Genomic DNA, 15,040 nt, shown 5'->3' on the forward strand with positions numbered 1-15,040 from the left:
ATTTAAGGGAAAAAAACTTTTTCCACTGTGCTGTCTTACAGTTTTCAATGGTAAACCTGATCAAATAATTGTAATTGATTTCATTGTTTCAATGTATTTCTAGTTCTGGGAAATGCAAATCATATTCTCAACTGGAAAGCAATGCATGTATATTGGATGCCATCTCTATCCAATAAAATTCATTCAATAAAAGATTTTTTTAAAGTTTTTTATTTATAATACAGTTAAAACAAAGATGGACATAATGCAACATTCCAGTATAAATATTTCTAATAATTTGTTCCTCTTCATACATATAATTCTTGATCTCTATATATACGTACATATATATTTTTTCTATCAATACAATATCTAATTTGTGTCTCTATATACTAACATACAATTATATGTTTCTATCCTAACACTAGTTTATAACCCGAACAGTCCTTCTTGATTCTTACCAATAATAAAATTTGTCCCAGATTTCAAAATAATCTGACTCTCAATAAAAGTTTTCTTGTATTTTATTTAGCTACATATTTTAGTACTGAAAGTTTGAAATTTAAGTATTCTTTCCATAAGCATTAGAACACCTTGCTGACAAAGATAAAATATATAGAGAGCTAAGTATTAATCATATTTAATATGATTTAAATTAAAAAAAATACAAGTACAACATTATTCAATGTATTTATTGGAAGAAAAACAGAGCAAATAATCAAAATCAATCCTAATAAGTAAACACTCTTCAGTGGAAATTTCTACTTAAGAATATGGTTAATTACTGATAGATTACAATATTTACCTTTATAGCAAGCCAGTGTAAGCGCACTCTCCTTAAATTCATTGGAATGGGTATTGATTCCAGCTCCATTTTCTAACAGAACTCTAGCAACTTCTACATGTCCAGCACTCCCTGCCTCCATAAGAGGAGTGTGGCCGTTTTCATTATGGTCCTCGATACTAGCACCTGATTCTAATAGGCCCTTCACAACATCTACATAGCCTCCAGCACAAGCATAAGTGAGTGCTGTATTGCCTATTTAGGAAAAAATAGAGATTTATTCAGATATGCATTTATACATCAAGTATTAATATATATACGAGAGGCAATGAAGTGATAATGTTATTCAGTACAGTATAATAAATCCTAAATTCATTTTTTGTCTCTGCCAGAGCCTTTAATAATTGGTTTATATAAAAAATGATCAATAACTGGGAACTGGGTAAGTTTAGTCTAATGAGCAGAAGGACTAGGGACAATATGATAACAGTCTTCCAATATTTGAGGGGTTGTCACAAAGAAGAGAGAATCAACCTATTCTCCAAATCACCCGAGGGCAGGACGAGAAGCAACAGAGGGAAGTTTATCAAAGAGAGATCCAACCTAAAACTAAGGAGAAATTTCCTGACAGTTTCCTGGAGGCAAATGCAACTATTTGCCTCCAGAAGTTGTGAATGTTCCATCACTGGAGGTTTTAAGAAGAGATTGGACAGCTGTTTGTCCAGAATGAAATAAGGTCTCCTGCCTAAGCTGAGAGTTGGACTAAAAGACCTCTAAGATCATTTCCAACTATGTTATTCTATATTCTGGTCTAAGAATCTCATAATATTTAGCTTGCATCTACAATACAAAAAGATTATTACTTCTTTTAAGTGCGTTTATCTGAAAGATGTACATCCTGAGTATTTCCTCCAGAAGTTCGAAACTATGCATAGCCCTTTCTTCCCCTTTTTAACAATAATAAACTCTGTGAGATTGGCTGTGTTAGATCAACCCAAAGCCATTTGAATCTATTTTTCCCAGTACTGGTCCAACAGCTTCATGATTAAATTACACTGGATCACCATTTGGATTACAAAAGTTTGTATGAAAAGCCTTTTCATCATTTCAGCTGCTTTCTTAAGTAGTGTAAGTTTACTGATTCAAAAACTACTTTAGAAACTAGAAAAGGAAGCAATTTTTGACAGTCTATGTTCCTGCAGTTCCTGCTAACAGATATCCAAAAATCAGCTCCAGAACCGTGGGAGCTTTTTTGACAGGAAAGGCAGGAAAAAGTCCCAACACTGCAGATGCCATGTGCACCAATCCAACTGGTCTAATTTACAAATAAAACTCATATTGATCTGATATTTTATTTAAAAGTGAAACTACTCTGAATGAATATCCTTATAATAAGGAAAAAATATGGGCCATTGTTTTAATGGTCCCTGAGTCACATGTCAGTTTCTCCAAATAAAGTAATGTTATGTACCTGCCTTAGGAAATTGTCAAATGGAGTCCATTAAAATGAGCTCATGACATCATCCAGACAGATTTTAACAAGTGAGCTGACTTAAATAACTACTATAAATACTAGGGCAATTTAGAAATAAACCTCTGGTTATCATTGACAGACACTTGCAGATACAGAATTTTTATTATATATATTAGAAAACTACAACATTATATTACTTTTTGATATAATCGCCATTCAAATTAAGGCACTTGTCATAATGTCTTACAAGGTTTAAAATTTCTTAGCAGTAGTCACTCGGCACCAAATCTAGGTTATAGGGCAGTGGTGGCGAACCTATGGCACATGTGCCAGAGGCAGCACTCAGAGCCCTCTCTGTTGGTAACCGTGCCACCACTGCCAGCAGCAGGTCCATCAGGCCGCCCCTGGAGCAGGAGCCCCGCCCAGCACAAAGGAGGCGAAGCGGCCGATTAGCAAGCTCGAGGTGATAGAGCAGAGGTCACCAACCATTGTCGATTGGTGGACTGGAAGAAAAGGGAGGGGGAAGCATTTTACATTCGTGCATGCGCACACCGGGCCGCAAGCATTCACACGCTGCAAATGAGGCGAGGCTAGTGCCTGCGTGATACTAGCCCTGCCCTGTTCTTGCATGGTGCAGCGCCTTGTATGTTCACCTTGCGGCACGCTGGTGGCCATTTTTGCACTTTGCAGCACGGTGGCCCATTTTTGCGCCCCCAGTTTTTGCATGCCAGAGGCGGCACTCAGAGACACCTCTCTGCCCCCCGAGGGCACCACAATGCTGATGCAACCCTGGCACTTTGTGATAAATTAGTGGGTTTTGAGTTGCGGTTTGGGCGCTCGGTCTCTAAAAGGTTCACTATCACTGCTATAGGGTGATCAAAAACATCCCAACGGAACTGAGTGCGTCTAGCAGTGTGCGGGTGAGCATTATCGTGAACCAACACCACATTGGAAGTCAGCATGCCCGAACACTTGTTATAGATGACTCATCTGAGTTTTTGTAACATTTCACAGTAGACTTCTGAACTGATGGTTGAACCACGCTCCATGAACTTCACTAGCAGCACTCCTTTGGCATCTTCACATTTGGTGGGATTTTCTATGGCACCATTTCAGGTGTGGTGTTGGTTCAAGATAATGCTCACCTGCACACCACTAGATGCACCCAAGAACTTTTGAAGCAGTTCCATTGGGATATTTTTGATCACACACCCCCCCACAGCCCAGATTTGGTGACAAGTGACTATTACTAAGGAATTTCAAATCTTGTAAGACATTATGACAAGTGCCTCAATTTGAATGGCGATTATGTCAGAAAGTAATGTTAATGTTGTAGTGTGTGTCATTGATAACCAAATGGAGGTTTATTTCCAAACTGCCCTCATATGTGCACTAGGTCTTCAAAGAACTTGAGGAATAAACTCCAAAGCTGCCCAGAATTGTTTAATAGTAAGAATAGAAGCATATAAATTTAATAAATAAGTAAAAGTATGTGTGTGTATGCACACATATACAAATTAAATTTATATGTACATACATATACACACAAACCCCTTACCTAAATAACCCTTTCCATTTCATCATATTCTTTTTTAATTCTTTTATTTAACATTAACATTTCGCTAAACTATTTTTAAAATGTTAATTTACAGTTACCATTACTACCAACCTTGTAGTTAAAATCAATAATAAAAGCTTTACCAAAACTTTTAAAATAAAAAAAAATAGCATTATCATATTATACTCTTAAAATCCAGATTGTGGATTTTAAGACAGTATAGTGTCGTAAAGTAATATTTGTTACAAAGGGTATAATGCGACTGTACTGAGCTTATTAAGGTCCCACTCAGAGAAGCTATGTCAAGCTGACAGAGGCATATAGGACATAACTGGATGTACACTGGGGAAGAGCAGGTTGCTAGATATATAGTATAGAGCAGTGTTCTTAACCTGGGCGATATTGCCCCCCAAGGGGCGATTTCATTTTTCAGGGGGGCAATGGAACGAAAAGGGGCAATGCGGGGGCGAAGGAACGAAAAGGGGGCGATATGGGGACGATGGAGCGAGAAGTTTTGGGGACACTTTTGAGCCTTCCCCTGAGGCTCTGAGCCTCCTGCATTTCCAGAGAGATACAGAGACAGAGAGGCACTTGTGCCCCCCCCATGCAGATTTACCCCTCGCAGGGCTCCTGATTGGCCCTGCGCCCAGGTGCCCTGCCTCATGGGACAAGCGCGGCCAGGAAGTCCCTTTCCCTGGCTGGCCCCATCTGAGGTGCACGTGGCCGGGGAACCGCCGCGCGAGAAAGCTCCGGGATCCCCGCTGGGAGCAGCCTGCCAGAGCCTCAGCTGAGTGGGCCAGCCTTCCCGCAAGCTGCGGCCCCGAGGGAGAGCAGCCTCTGCGATCCCCAGCCGTGGGACTGTTGTCCCAACTGGCCAGGACGGCGTGCTGGAGTCCCGGCTGCTTTGTCGGCGAAGAATGTGAGGTGAGCAGGTGGAGGGGAGAGAAAGGGAGGGGGGAAGGCATTTTCCAACCAGCAGTGGAAGAGTCCCGGCTGGAGCTGCGGGAGCGCCTCCTCCTGGGGCCCAGCGCCGGCTTCCTTGCCCTCCTCCTCCTCTTCTTCCTCCTGCTGCCCCCCAGGTGGCAGTCCTGGCTGGGGCGGCAGCTGGAGGGGGCATCGCTCCCTGGGCGATAGTGGTGGGTCACGGATCGCCGGGAGTGCCGCATGGTGTGGAGTTGCCACAGCTCCTCCAGCACAACGGACCTACCGGCAGCACAGGAGGCTCCAGTGTTGGTCCTGGCGGGAGGCGGATCATTGTTCCAGTTCCGACCAAGGACGCCGGCGGCATGGGAGGTTTGGCAATGCAGCTGACTGGGGGCGTTCCACGAATGCCCTGCAACTTAAGCCCAGGGATGCTGGCAGTGCAAGGGGAGGCTTGGCGATGCAGTCAATGGGCGGGGCATTCTGCAGATGTCCCGTGGCCCCAAATTGAACCTGGGGACGCCAGCAGCATGTGGAATGGCCTGCCAATGTGACTGTGAGCAGGGCCTCCCTATGGGCCCGGCGGGCAGCCGAGCTGGGAGCCTCCAGCTGTGACCATGGGTCTTCTGCTACCTCCTGCCCCCCTCCCCCCCTTTGTCACCCTCTGCCTTTCATTCTCTCTCTCTCTCTCTCTCTCTCTCTCTCTCTCTCTCTCTCTCTCTCTCTCTCTCTCTCGCCCCTCACCTGGAGAAAGAAGGGGGAGGGAGGGAGAGGAAAGAGAGAAAGAGAGAGGGAGAAGGGAAAGAGAAAAAGAGAAAGAGAGGAGAGAGAGGAAGTGCAAGTGCCTCTCTCTCCCTCTCTCTCTCACACACATACACACAGACACACATACACACAGACACACACACACTGAGTGGAGGAAGAGGACTGGTAGACCAAGGGCAGAAAGAGGGAGAGAGAAGGAGGGATGGAGGGAGGGAGAGACCCTTTTGACATCTAAAATGAAGATAACACTGAAGATATATTATAATAAAGGTAAAAAAGAATAAATACAGGTATCTTCATTTTAGATACCAAAAGGGTTTTGCAGCTCCCAGTGTTTTGTTTTCAGTGGTTATTACATTTAAGTGTCTTGAATAAATAAGATAATAATGAAATACGTGTATCACTAAGTTTGGGAATAAAGTGACGGGTGGCACCAAACTTTTTCACACAGTTGAGATATGAGGAAAAGACTGGAAATAAATTATTTGCATCATATTTCCTGATGACAATTTTAAAGAAAACAAAAAAAGGGTTTGCATAAATTGAAGAATTATTTCCTATGTTGTGATTGAGAGGTTATGTTGGGGAAGGGGGGCGATGACAACTTCCTCATTGGCTCAAGGGGGCGATTCGTTCAAAAAGGTTAAGAACCACTGGTATAGAGAACACTGTATACTACAAGTGGTAATAGAAATAGTATGTAGTATAAGAAAATAGAAACATAGACATAAAAAAACTTCACACATGTTGCATGTTTCACTTTTATATAATATCTCCCCAACACTTAAAGGGAGGTATAAACATTCAATTGTCTAGGGTCCAGTGCTTTTAATGGATCTTTTGAGTGTGAGTTGATCAAACTGAGAAGTTTAAAAAGAACCTGTGACATATACATTAAAAAATATAATACTTGTGACAGTGTGATCTGAAGCAGCATTTAACTCAACTGGAGTGATCTTAAATCCTAAGCAAAATTATATTCTGAATGGAAGGCCACCACAAAATCCTAAAACTGGAAAGTAAAAAAAAAAAAAAAAGACAACAGCAGATCATTTATGTACTGTTGTCAAGAAAACTACATGAATATGTCCATGATATCATACCTTTTTTTTTTAATTGAATCAGTTGAGAGCCATTTAAGCATGGTCAAAGAAACCCTGAATTAAATGTCACCTGGATGCACATTTCCTTGATAAGTCACCTAACTTTTGTAGAAAAATTCTGCCAAGAAAGACTAGCTTGAAACATTCAGAACATGTTTTAAACTTGCTATTTGCACTGATCTTGTAATGAGGATTCATTTTTATTGCATACTTATTTCATATTGGTGATTTCATGTACCAGAAGGTATTCTGAGCTCCAGAGAAAATGGTGTTGTAAATGTTTCAATAATTACAATAATCTGGTTGTGGTTTCTGTAATTGTTTCCTCAGAGATTAAAATAGTGAATCATGAGTACCAAACTTGCTAAGTATTGAAAACTGAACTCCTTTCAAATTTTAATTCAATCATTATGTGTATAAATAAGCCAGTAGCTAAAGCTGAGCATGTTATTCTGTTAGTTTTCTAGAAGAGCAATCCATATTTCAATTAAGAGACAAGTAGAGAAAAAATGAAGGCAATTAGCAATACTAACAAAGAAAGATAGGATCATAGGTGATATAAAAATAAACATAAGTATTTCAGGAGACCTAGTATATATATCCGTAGCTTTTCTAAGAAAGGTTGACACTACAATTAAGGTCAAAGGCAATGCCTGAGTGCTTCTAGTCCTTTCCCTCTTTGCTGCCTGTTGTCCTTGAGAATTGGCCAAAAAAAAAAAAAAAAAGCAAAGAGTATACTAAATATTTCTCTTTCTTAAAAATGATGTAGTTTACATCAGGGAAGAAGGTAGCAATGCCTTCCCCAAGAATTGCTTAATTAAATAACTAGTCTTTATAAATTTACTGAAGAGGGGAATGCTTAATATGGAGAATAATCAGAAATCTTATCATGGATGGGATATATAGATTTCTTTTATTTTCTATCTAGGAAAGTATTGAACTTATGTTCTTTTCAGTTATGTTCTTTTCTATTAATAGACCTGTGAGAAGTGACTTAAATTCACCTTTGATGGAAAGCTTTATGCTAGGAGGTCACAAAATTCTTTTTGTATCACCTCTATACATGGAGGTGATACAAACCAATGTAATTTCAAATTCAAGGATCGAATAATTTGGATTTGATCCCAAAAAGGGTTTTTTAAAGTGTCTATGAGCATATATATAGCACCTGTCTGCAATTGCTAAAGACAGTTGTCTTTTTCAAGGATGGTCCAGCAGCTTCAGCTGTGCACCTCCCAAAACACAGCTGTTCTTAGGAGTTAGGAGCTGCTCCATCTACATACCAACATCTCAATTTTTGAATTGAATCCAAAGCACTGCACAGAAAGGAAATACTATGTCAGATCATACATCATATTCTAAATGTTAGCAAATTCTAACAACCTTTATAAAGAAAATGTGAAAACCTTGGCAACATTTTAGAGAATCATTCAAGATCTTTATATAATGTTCATGAAGAAAACTTATTTAACTGAATTAAAAAATATCCTTGCTTAATTATATCAACATTTCAGTTGTTTCCACTGCCCTACATGTTAACCTCTGCAAAAATCATACTTTTTCCAAACTGGCATTAAATAAATCTGCATACAAATTCTTCTATATATTAATAACAGAGAGTTCCAAGCTCTCTTCATTCCCTCCATGTCTTTATAATATAGTTACCTGTTGAAGATTGTGCATTGACATCAGCACCATGAGCTAGCAGCAACTTAACAATTTTGACATGGCCTCCATTAGCAGCAGCCATTAAAGGTGTTATATCTCCTTTGATACCTCTGTCTTCAACATTTGCATGCATTGCTAGGAGGACCTATTGACACAGAAAACAAAAATTGATAATTAGTATAAAAAGGGAGTAAATCTGTTGTGTAACTATGCAATTCTTGTGGCTTGCTCTGTCTTGTAAACCAGCTACTTAAAATACTTCTAAGCATAATGTAGCAACATTATCATGATTATGATTTGCATTTTAATTATGCATTATTTAGCCAACTTTACATAACCCAAAACATGTTCCAAGACAGAAAAAAAACTACAGTTTCAGGTTTTACTTTTAGGCACGACAATACAAAACAAATAGAAATACTTTGTTCAAAAAGAATATATGAAAACTTATTGTTTATTCCATGTTTTAACTAACCCTTAACTGACTCATTTCTTTTTGATTTCTGCCAGGCAAAAATTCAGATTCTATTCAGCATAGCCTTTGCCAACTCTGCCTCTTTTATTTGTTAGGTGGGCCATTATAAGAATAGAAAATTATTGTATTTATCAGAAATGAAAAGGTTTATTTTTTCTTAAATACTGGTTAATAGGGAGAGGCAGACTACAAAATTGTTAAGCATAGAACAACAAAGGAAAATGCAATTGAAAGCAAACATCTAGGTTGGAAATGAAAATCAAGAAAACAGTAGAGGGAGACAGAATAAGACAAAGCTTCTGATGTCCCTTCAGGGAGATTGGGAAAAGCATGATAATCCTTTCTTTCTTTCATCATTCACTGTAGAAGCTCAGTCTCTGGAATACAGAGTCTCCTTTATTCACAAAGGCTTTCTCTTCTTTGGAAAATCGGGGTCCTCCATGGATAAAAAGACAGTTCACTGAACGAACTCACCCTTTATACTGACTGAACAGGGCTAAGATTCCTAAACTTATTTACCTAGAAATCTCAGTGAGTCATACTACATAGTTTTAGTTATGCTTTCAACCCAATTCCAATGTCATTCATCAATCCATTCCTTTCCATAAAGAGAAAGGGATAGCATAGCACTCAGCACTGGGAACAAAATACTGAATTGTTGTTTACAATAGAATATGCATACATTTATGCTTACTATGCCACATTTCCCAAGTCTCTTTTCCTCTGTGTGCATGTTCAATTAGGGTACCTTATTTTACAGATAACTTCCATTAATAATCATTCAATTATACTGCAGTAGATTGAAGGACAGCATCTGAATCTTAGCCTGATCTATCTGATAGGACTGACAATATCTGCTGTTTAGTATTTTTGCAATAATAAATGAAAATATTAGGATATTTACAAAATTTGTCCTCTAGTCAACTTGCATATAAACATTCATATTTCCACAGATATATACAAGCCTGACACATACATGCATTTGTTAAGGAAAACCATCTCCAGGAATGGTTTCCAGATATAGATATAAAGCCTGGGGACAAGATAGGAAAGCTGGAAAGTATTTGTTATACATGGGAAGCTGGGAAGTATCTCTGTAAGTATCTGTTTTACGCTGCCCAAAGTTGCTTGCTTTTGAGAAGGGCTAGTTCTTAAATTGATTTAATAAATAATAAATACATAGGATTTTTAAACTCTAGAAGCTTTGTTTCTGTCTTTTGGGGTCTTGTTTTTGAGCAAATATGACAGAACATTTCCATTTTATATGTAGGCTGCATCAGATTGTTGTGGATATTGCTTTTGAGGAAAGGAGACAGAAATATCTCCTCTTCTGAAAATGCAAGGTTTTCCCCCATTCGCATTGCCATGTTTTTCCCAATTAAAGTTGATGTTGCAAGTACAATCTGAAATTACATACTTTTTAGATTACATAGATTAAAAACACTGAAATGAATTATGAATATAATTAGAGAATCAGCCTGGTGTAGCAAAAAAAAAAGATGAGTCCTTTTTGAAACATAAATTTTTTATATAAAATTATGATTCAAAATAGTCTTCACCAGAAATTTTGCCTTCTACATTAGCATCATGAGGGAAGAAGGTCAAAGAACAGTTTAATTAGGGATCCTAGTATCAAAGTAAACATACTCTATGTGTAGAAGCCCAGACACAATTTGTGACCTCAGGAGTCAAAAATGTTATTTATTTAATTAGTCGAGTTATATCCTACCCTTTTAATATATGTAAGCACTCAAGTGAACTAACATTAAAAAAAAATCCAGAAAGTCAAAAACAAATTTAAAAATTAATACAGGTAGTCATTGACTTACAACCATTTTTAAACAACCATTCAAGTTATGATGATTTTGTTCTTATAGTCTTTGCAGCATCCTGCAGTGCTGTAATCAAAATTGGGTGCTTGGCAACCAGCATGTATCTGTCATAAATCTAATGTCCCAGAATCACGGAATCGTAATTTACGACTTTTCCAAGGGACTGCCAATAACCAAAATTAATGGGAGAAGACAGATTTTATAATGACCCTGATTAAAAAGAGATTATAAAATTGAGCACAACTCACTTAATGATTGCACTGCTTAATAATGGATGTTCCAGTTCCAATTGTAGTTGAAATTCAAGGACTACCTATAATAAAAAAAACTTAATTTCTAAACCTATAAACTTTCTAATTGCAAATAAGCTATGCTCAACTGGACAATTTTTTTTCAAAAGTTTTGCTTCCTAAAAAATATGTGGCGATTATGATAGACCCTTTCAAGATGAACACAAACATAATTTCAAAATTATATCATGTAGGAAATGTATCACATAGGAATATTGGGAAATAATTAACTTTTAATTACTATCATGCATTTAATAGCATGTGTCACTATGTCACCCTGCATGAGTTCAACATGGCTAAAAGTGTTTTGCTGCTGATTTTTGTGTGTATTCATTATTCTATGCATCTTGCTCCAATATCCAACAATAGTCAGCCAGCATTGATTCCAGTTGCCATGATACAATTTTTCTATTGTGGCAATGTCCTGATCAAACCTTTCACTGTGTTCATTACCTAGATTTTCAGGAGAGATGTCCAACTGTCAATGCAGAAAATAACTGTTCAATTGCATTTTATGGTCTTGTATGCTGTAAGATTCAATCAGTTCAATGTAATTTGGAACTCTATAGTTGTCAAAAAAAAATTCTCAATGCATCTTTGAATGCTTTTCAGGCTATTTACTTTGGTTCCACTAATAGGCCTTTAAATTGCTTGTCACTGATGACATATTTGATCTGTGGACTAATCAAAATATCTTCCTTAATCTTGGTTATCAGTTATTCTTGGAAACATCTGTCTCAAATAAGAAAAACCTTAACCTTCCTTATCCCTTGCATAAAATTTTTCAACAGTTCAAGTTTTATGTGAAACAGAGGCAAAAATATCCTTGTTGGACCAACAAGTTGTTCATGTGCCACATATTTCTATCCTGGAACTCGTCTTTCAGAGTAGCAAATTTCTTTTTAATATAATGTGATTCTCTTGCATTGTTGCCCTATTCACATATGTAACAACAGTACCTGATATATCCAAGCAGCAGAGCCACTACTTTTAGAACTTCATAGATATTCCAGTTATATTTGCTGTACTGGATGTGCTTCAACAACAATTCCATGTTTCTATATGTTTCTTTCATGAATGCAGCGTAGACAACAGGTACTGAAAGGTGAACACTGCCATTGTGTAAAAACAGATTTCTATAAAACGGAAATGTGACAAACCTAAATCTCTGACCAGGTTATTTAATGTTGACTGTTATGAGATGAAGGTCACAAAACATACACAGTTCAAAATTCAGATCATTGTGAATGTCTGTGCCTGGCTGTACACCATCTTCATCTGTTTCACCTTTATTTCTCTGGTGGCTTTGATACTGGCAGATTGTTTTTCATGTGGCACTGGTCTCATGGTTGAAGGCAGACTGGGGTATTTAATTTGCAGACAAACCAGCAAATGGCAATGATTGTATTGATTACCAATCTTACAACCAAAGTACAGGTCAAATGCTTTCTTAACAAGTCCAGTCATGGGGCTTAAAGTGTACTTGCCACAAATGTAGCAGAACAGATCACAGCTCTTCTGATACTGGCAAAATATTTCTGCTATCACCAAGCAAGACTTACTTATTACTTACTGGCTTACTTGTTATATAAATATGTACATATACAACTCTATGCCTAGAAAAATCATATCAAAATACATGGAAACTGATATCAATGAAATGAGTAACATCTGTGCATGCAAGCTGCTTTGATAGCCTTTCCAGGCAGCATCCATTCAGCCTAAGCATGCCTAGGCATGCCCAAACTATACTGTTCTGCAAATGTTATGCAATATGCCCTGAATGCATGCCTGGACATGCATAAGCTACACAAAGCTTCTTATAAAGCAAGTAAAAATTAGTAAACCTAAAATATATATATAAGAAAAATCTGTAAAAACAAAAGATTTCTATAAAATAGTACACAATATGTTAAATTACAGGTTATTTTCATGATTAGCAGTCCAGTATAATATATACCCTAAAATGTTCAGCAAAATCTTTATTGTTCAATGTTCTTTGCCATCTGTCAGAATGAAAAGTTCGATCTCAAAGTATCTTCAAAAGGATTCTCTTGTAAATTTTAATAGTAAACAAAGTCTGTCCATCAGAGAGTCATTAGAACTTTAAACATTAATATCATACCAATACCTTATTCCATCTGATAAGCAATTAGCAAATTACAATTATTATGTATTTCCTTTACCTTATAAATCTTTTTGAACATATGTAATCTCTGTATGTCACACTGATCAGCAGATTAGTTGCAACATCCAATACAAACTGCAACTTCCATGGGAGTAACAAATGCAATATGCAATAATAAGGCAAAATCCTTCAAAATCTAGTTTATTTTGAATAAACATGTCCTACTATATGCTACCATGCTGCAGCAGGAATCAACCAAATAACTTTTTATTTTTATTTATTTTTTTGTTTAGCACTACATGCAAATTGGAACTTCCGGTTTAATATTAAAATCCAAAGCATTTAACTTCAAGCCCAGTAGTGGGATTCAGCCAGTTCGCACCACTTTGGCAGAACTGGTAGCTAATTTTTTGTTGCCCAGGCCCAGAATGGACTTCCAAAAGCAGCATCCACACAGAGAACCAGTTGTTCACATATTTGAATCCCACCACTGTTCGAGCCCTATTTGTTCAAGCCCTATTTGCTCTATTACTGAGACTTGAGGCTAGAAGGGATCAAACCTGGAATAATGGGTGGGTCCTCAGCTAATAACAATAGAATTTGGTTAATGACAGCAATGGGAATTGCTTGGGAAATTCCTTCCTTCTGATACAAAAAACAGGCTTAGAGTTGTCTCTTTCAATGCATTTTTGCTCTCCTCTGGGTTAATGCCAAACTTCTGTTGCATACAGCTTAAGAGAACAAAATGGTACCCAAAGCAATCCTATTGATTAATTGATTAAGTCAGTGAAATTTGGAATGGAGAGAAAATTATTCTTTCCCTTTCCCTTTGATATCTTAAAAATATCCTCTGGCTAAGAGACTCTATAGAAATTTGATAGATGGCAGAAGATCTACCGAATTCTCAACTTGAACAGATAGTCAATCCACATGACAATGGATTTGATCCAAAGTAAATATTACCAAACTGAATTGTATATCATGTTCAGAATGTGTTATAAATAAATGCTCTAGCTTCCCTATTACAAGGTAAAGAAACAAACCTGTGCAAGTTCATAATATCCAGCTGAACAGGCTAAACAAAGGAGACTTTCCCCTTCTTCAGTGTGCTCATTCACACTCCGTCCTTCAATAAGCAACTTCCGCACAGCATTTACATCTCCTTCTGAACAAGCTTCAGCCAAACTCCGGCTACAGAGATACAGAGAAAGTTATTTGTAGCATGAATATATTAATATTTTACAGAGATATCAGATTACCATAAAATATACTTAAACATGTCATGCATATATAGTGAAATGTATTATGATTACTAGAGATGAACAATTATGAAGCTGCAGTGTCAAGAACTCCAAATTATAGCCTACCATTTACTAAGAGAATTAGCTTCTTTTAGAGCTTATTTTTAAATGTTCTGAAAATGAAATTTTACAAAGTAAGATATTCTGAGCACTTTGGAAGTTGTCTAATCTGAACAAAGCAGGTACTTCAAGATTAACATGGTTCAGCAGTATGAAAAATAGTCCATTCTGTGCTTCAGGGGAGATATGCAGAATTTTACATTTGCAACATTTCAAAATATCTTCCATGCCCTCCCTATTCACCAATAATTCACAGGCAGCAAGTAGCTACCTAAAAGTAATCTCTCCATCCTTCCAAATATCCTCTCAACTGGAAATCAAATAGTGCTTAGTTTGTTTGTTTTTTCAAATTTAGGCAAATCTGTTTTAGGTCATTAATTTTTTAAAATTAAACACATATTTAATATAGGAGTTGTCAAATTTTGTAGCATCATAATTTCATGTGACAACTTCTATGAATGTAAATAAAGTTTTCACTGGAGTTATAGCTGGGCAAGATATAAATTTACTTAAATTATTTTTAGTCAGAAGCCCCCAGTTGCTAGAGAGCTCCAGGGGATCTGGATCTGCAGAACTCTTTGTGAATTATTTTAGTATGTTAATAACTGCTATGCTATAATGTACTTTTTAAATATATTTGTGATGTCTCTGCATTTGATGTTTCTCCATTAATATATTTATCCAATATTTTCATTTTATTTT

General features: G+C 37.2%; 1 protein-coding gene across 7 annotated transcripts in view; it reads right to left on the reverse strand.

The window, feature by feature from the left end:
* The window catches only part of ANKRD17 (ankyrin repeat domain 17), a 160,978-nt gene that overhangs the window by 60,313 nt on the left and 85,625 nt on the right, over window positions 1-15,040 (reverse strand). For all 7 annotated transcript variants that reach the window (XM_039331765.1, XM_039331760.1, XM_039331759.1 and 4 more), the window contains exons 4-6: window positions 14,021-14,168; window positions 8,250-8,397; window positions 785-1,018 (exon numbers count right to left, since the gene is read on the reverse strand). In XM_039331765.1, coding sequence (XP_039187699.1) covers window positions 785-1,018; window positions 8,250-8,397; window positions 14,021-14,168 — 530 coding nt within the window. The remainder of the gene's footprint in view (window positions 1-784; window positions 1,019-8,249; window positions 8,398-14,020; window positions 14,169-15,040) is intronic.

The sequence above is a fragment of the Crotalus tigris genome, unplaced genomic scaffold, assembly GCF_016545835.1.
Source record: "Crotalus tigris isolate CLP2741 ecotype Arizona unplaced genomic scaffold, ASM1654583v1 scf7180000024437.13266115, whole genome shotgun sequence".
In the NCBI taxonomy this organism is placed as follows: Eukaryota; Metazoa; Chordata; class Lepidosauria; order Squamata; family Viperidae; genus Crotalus; species Crotalus tigris.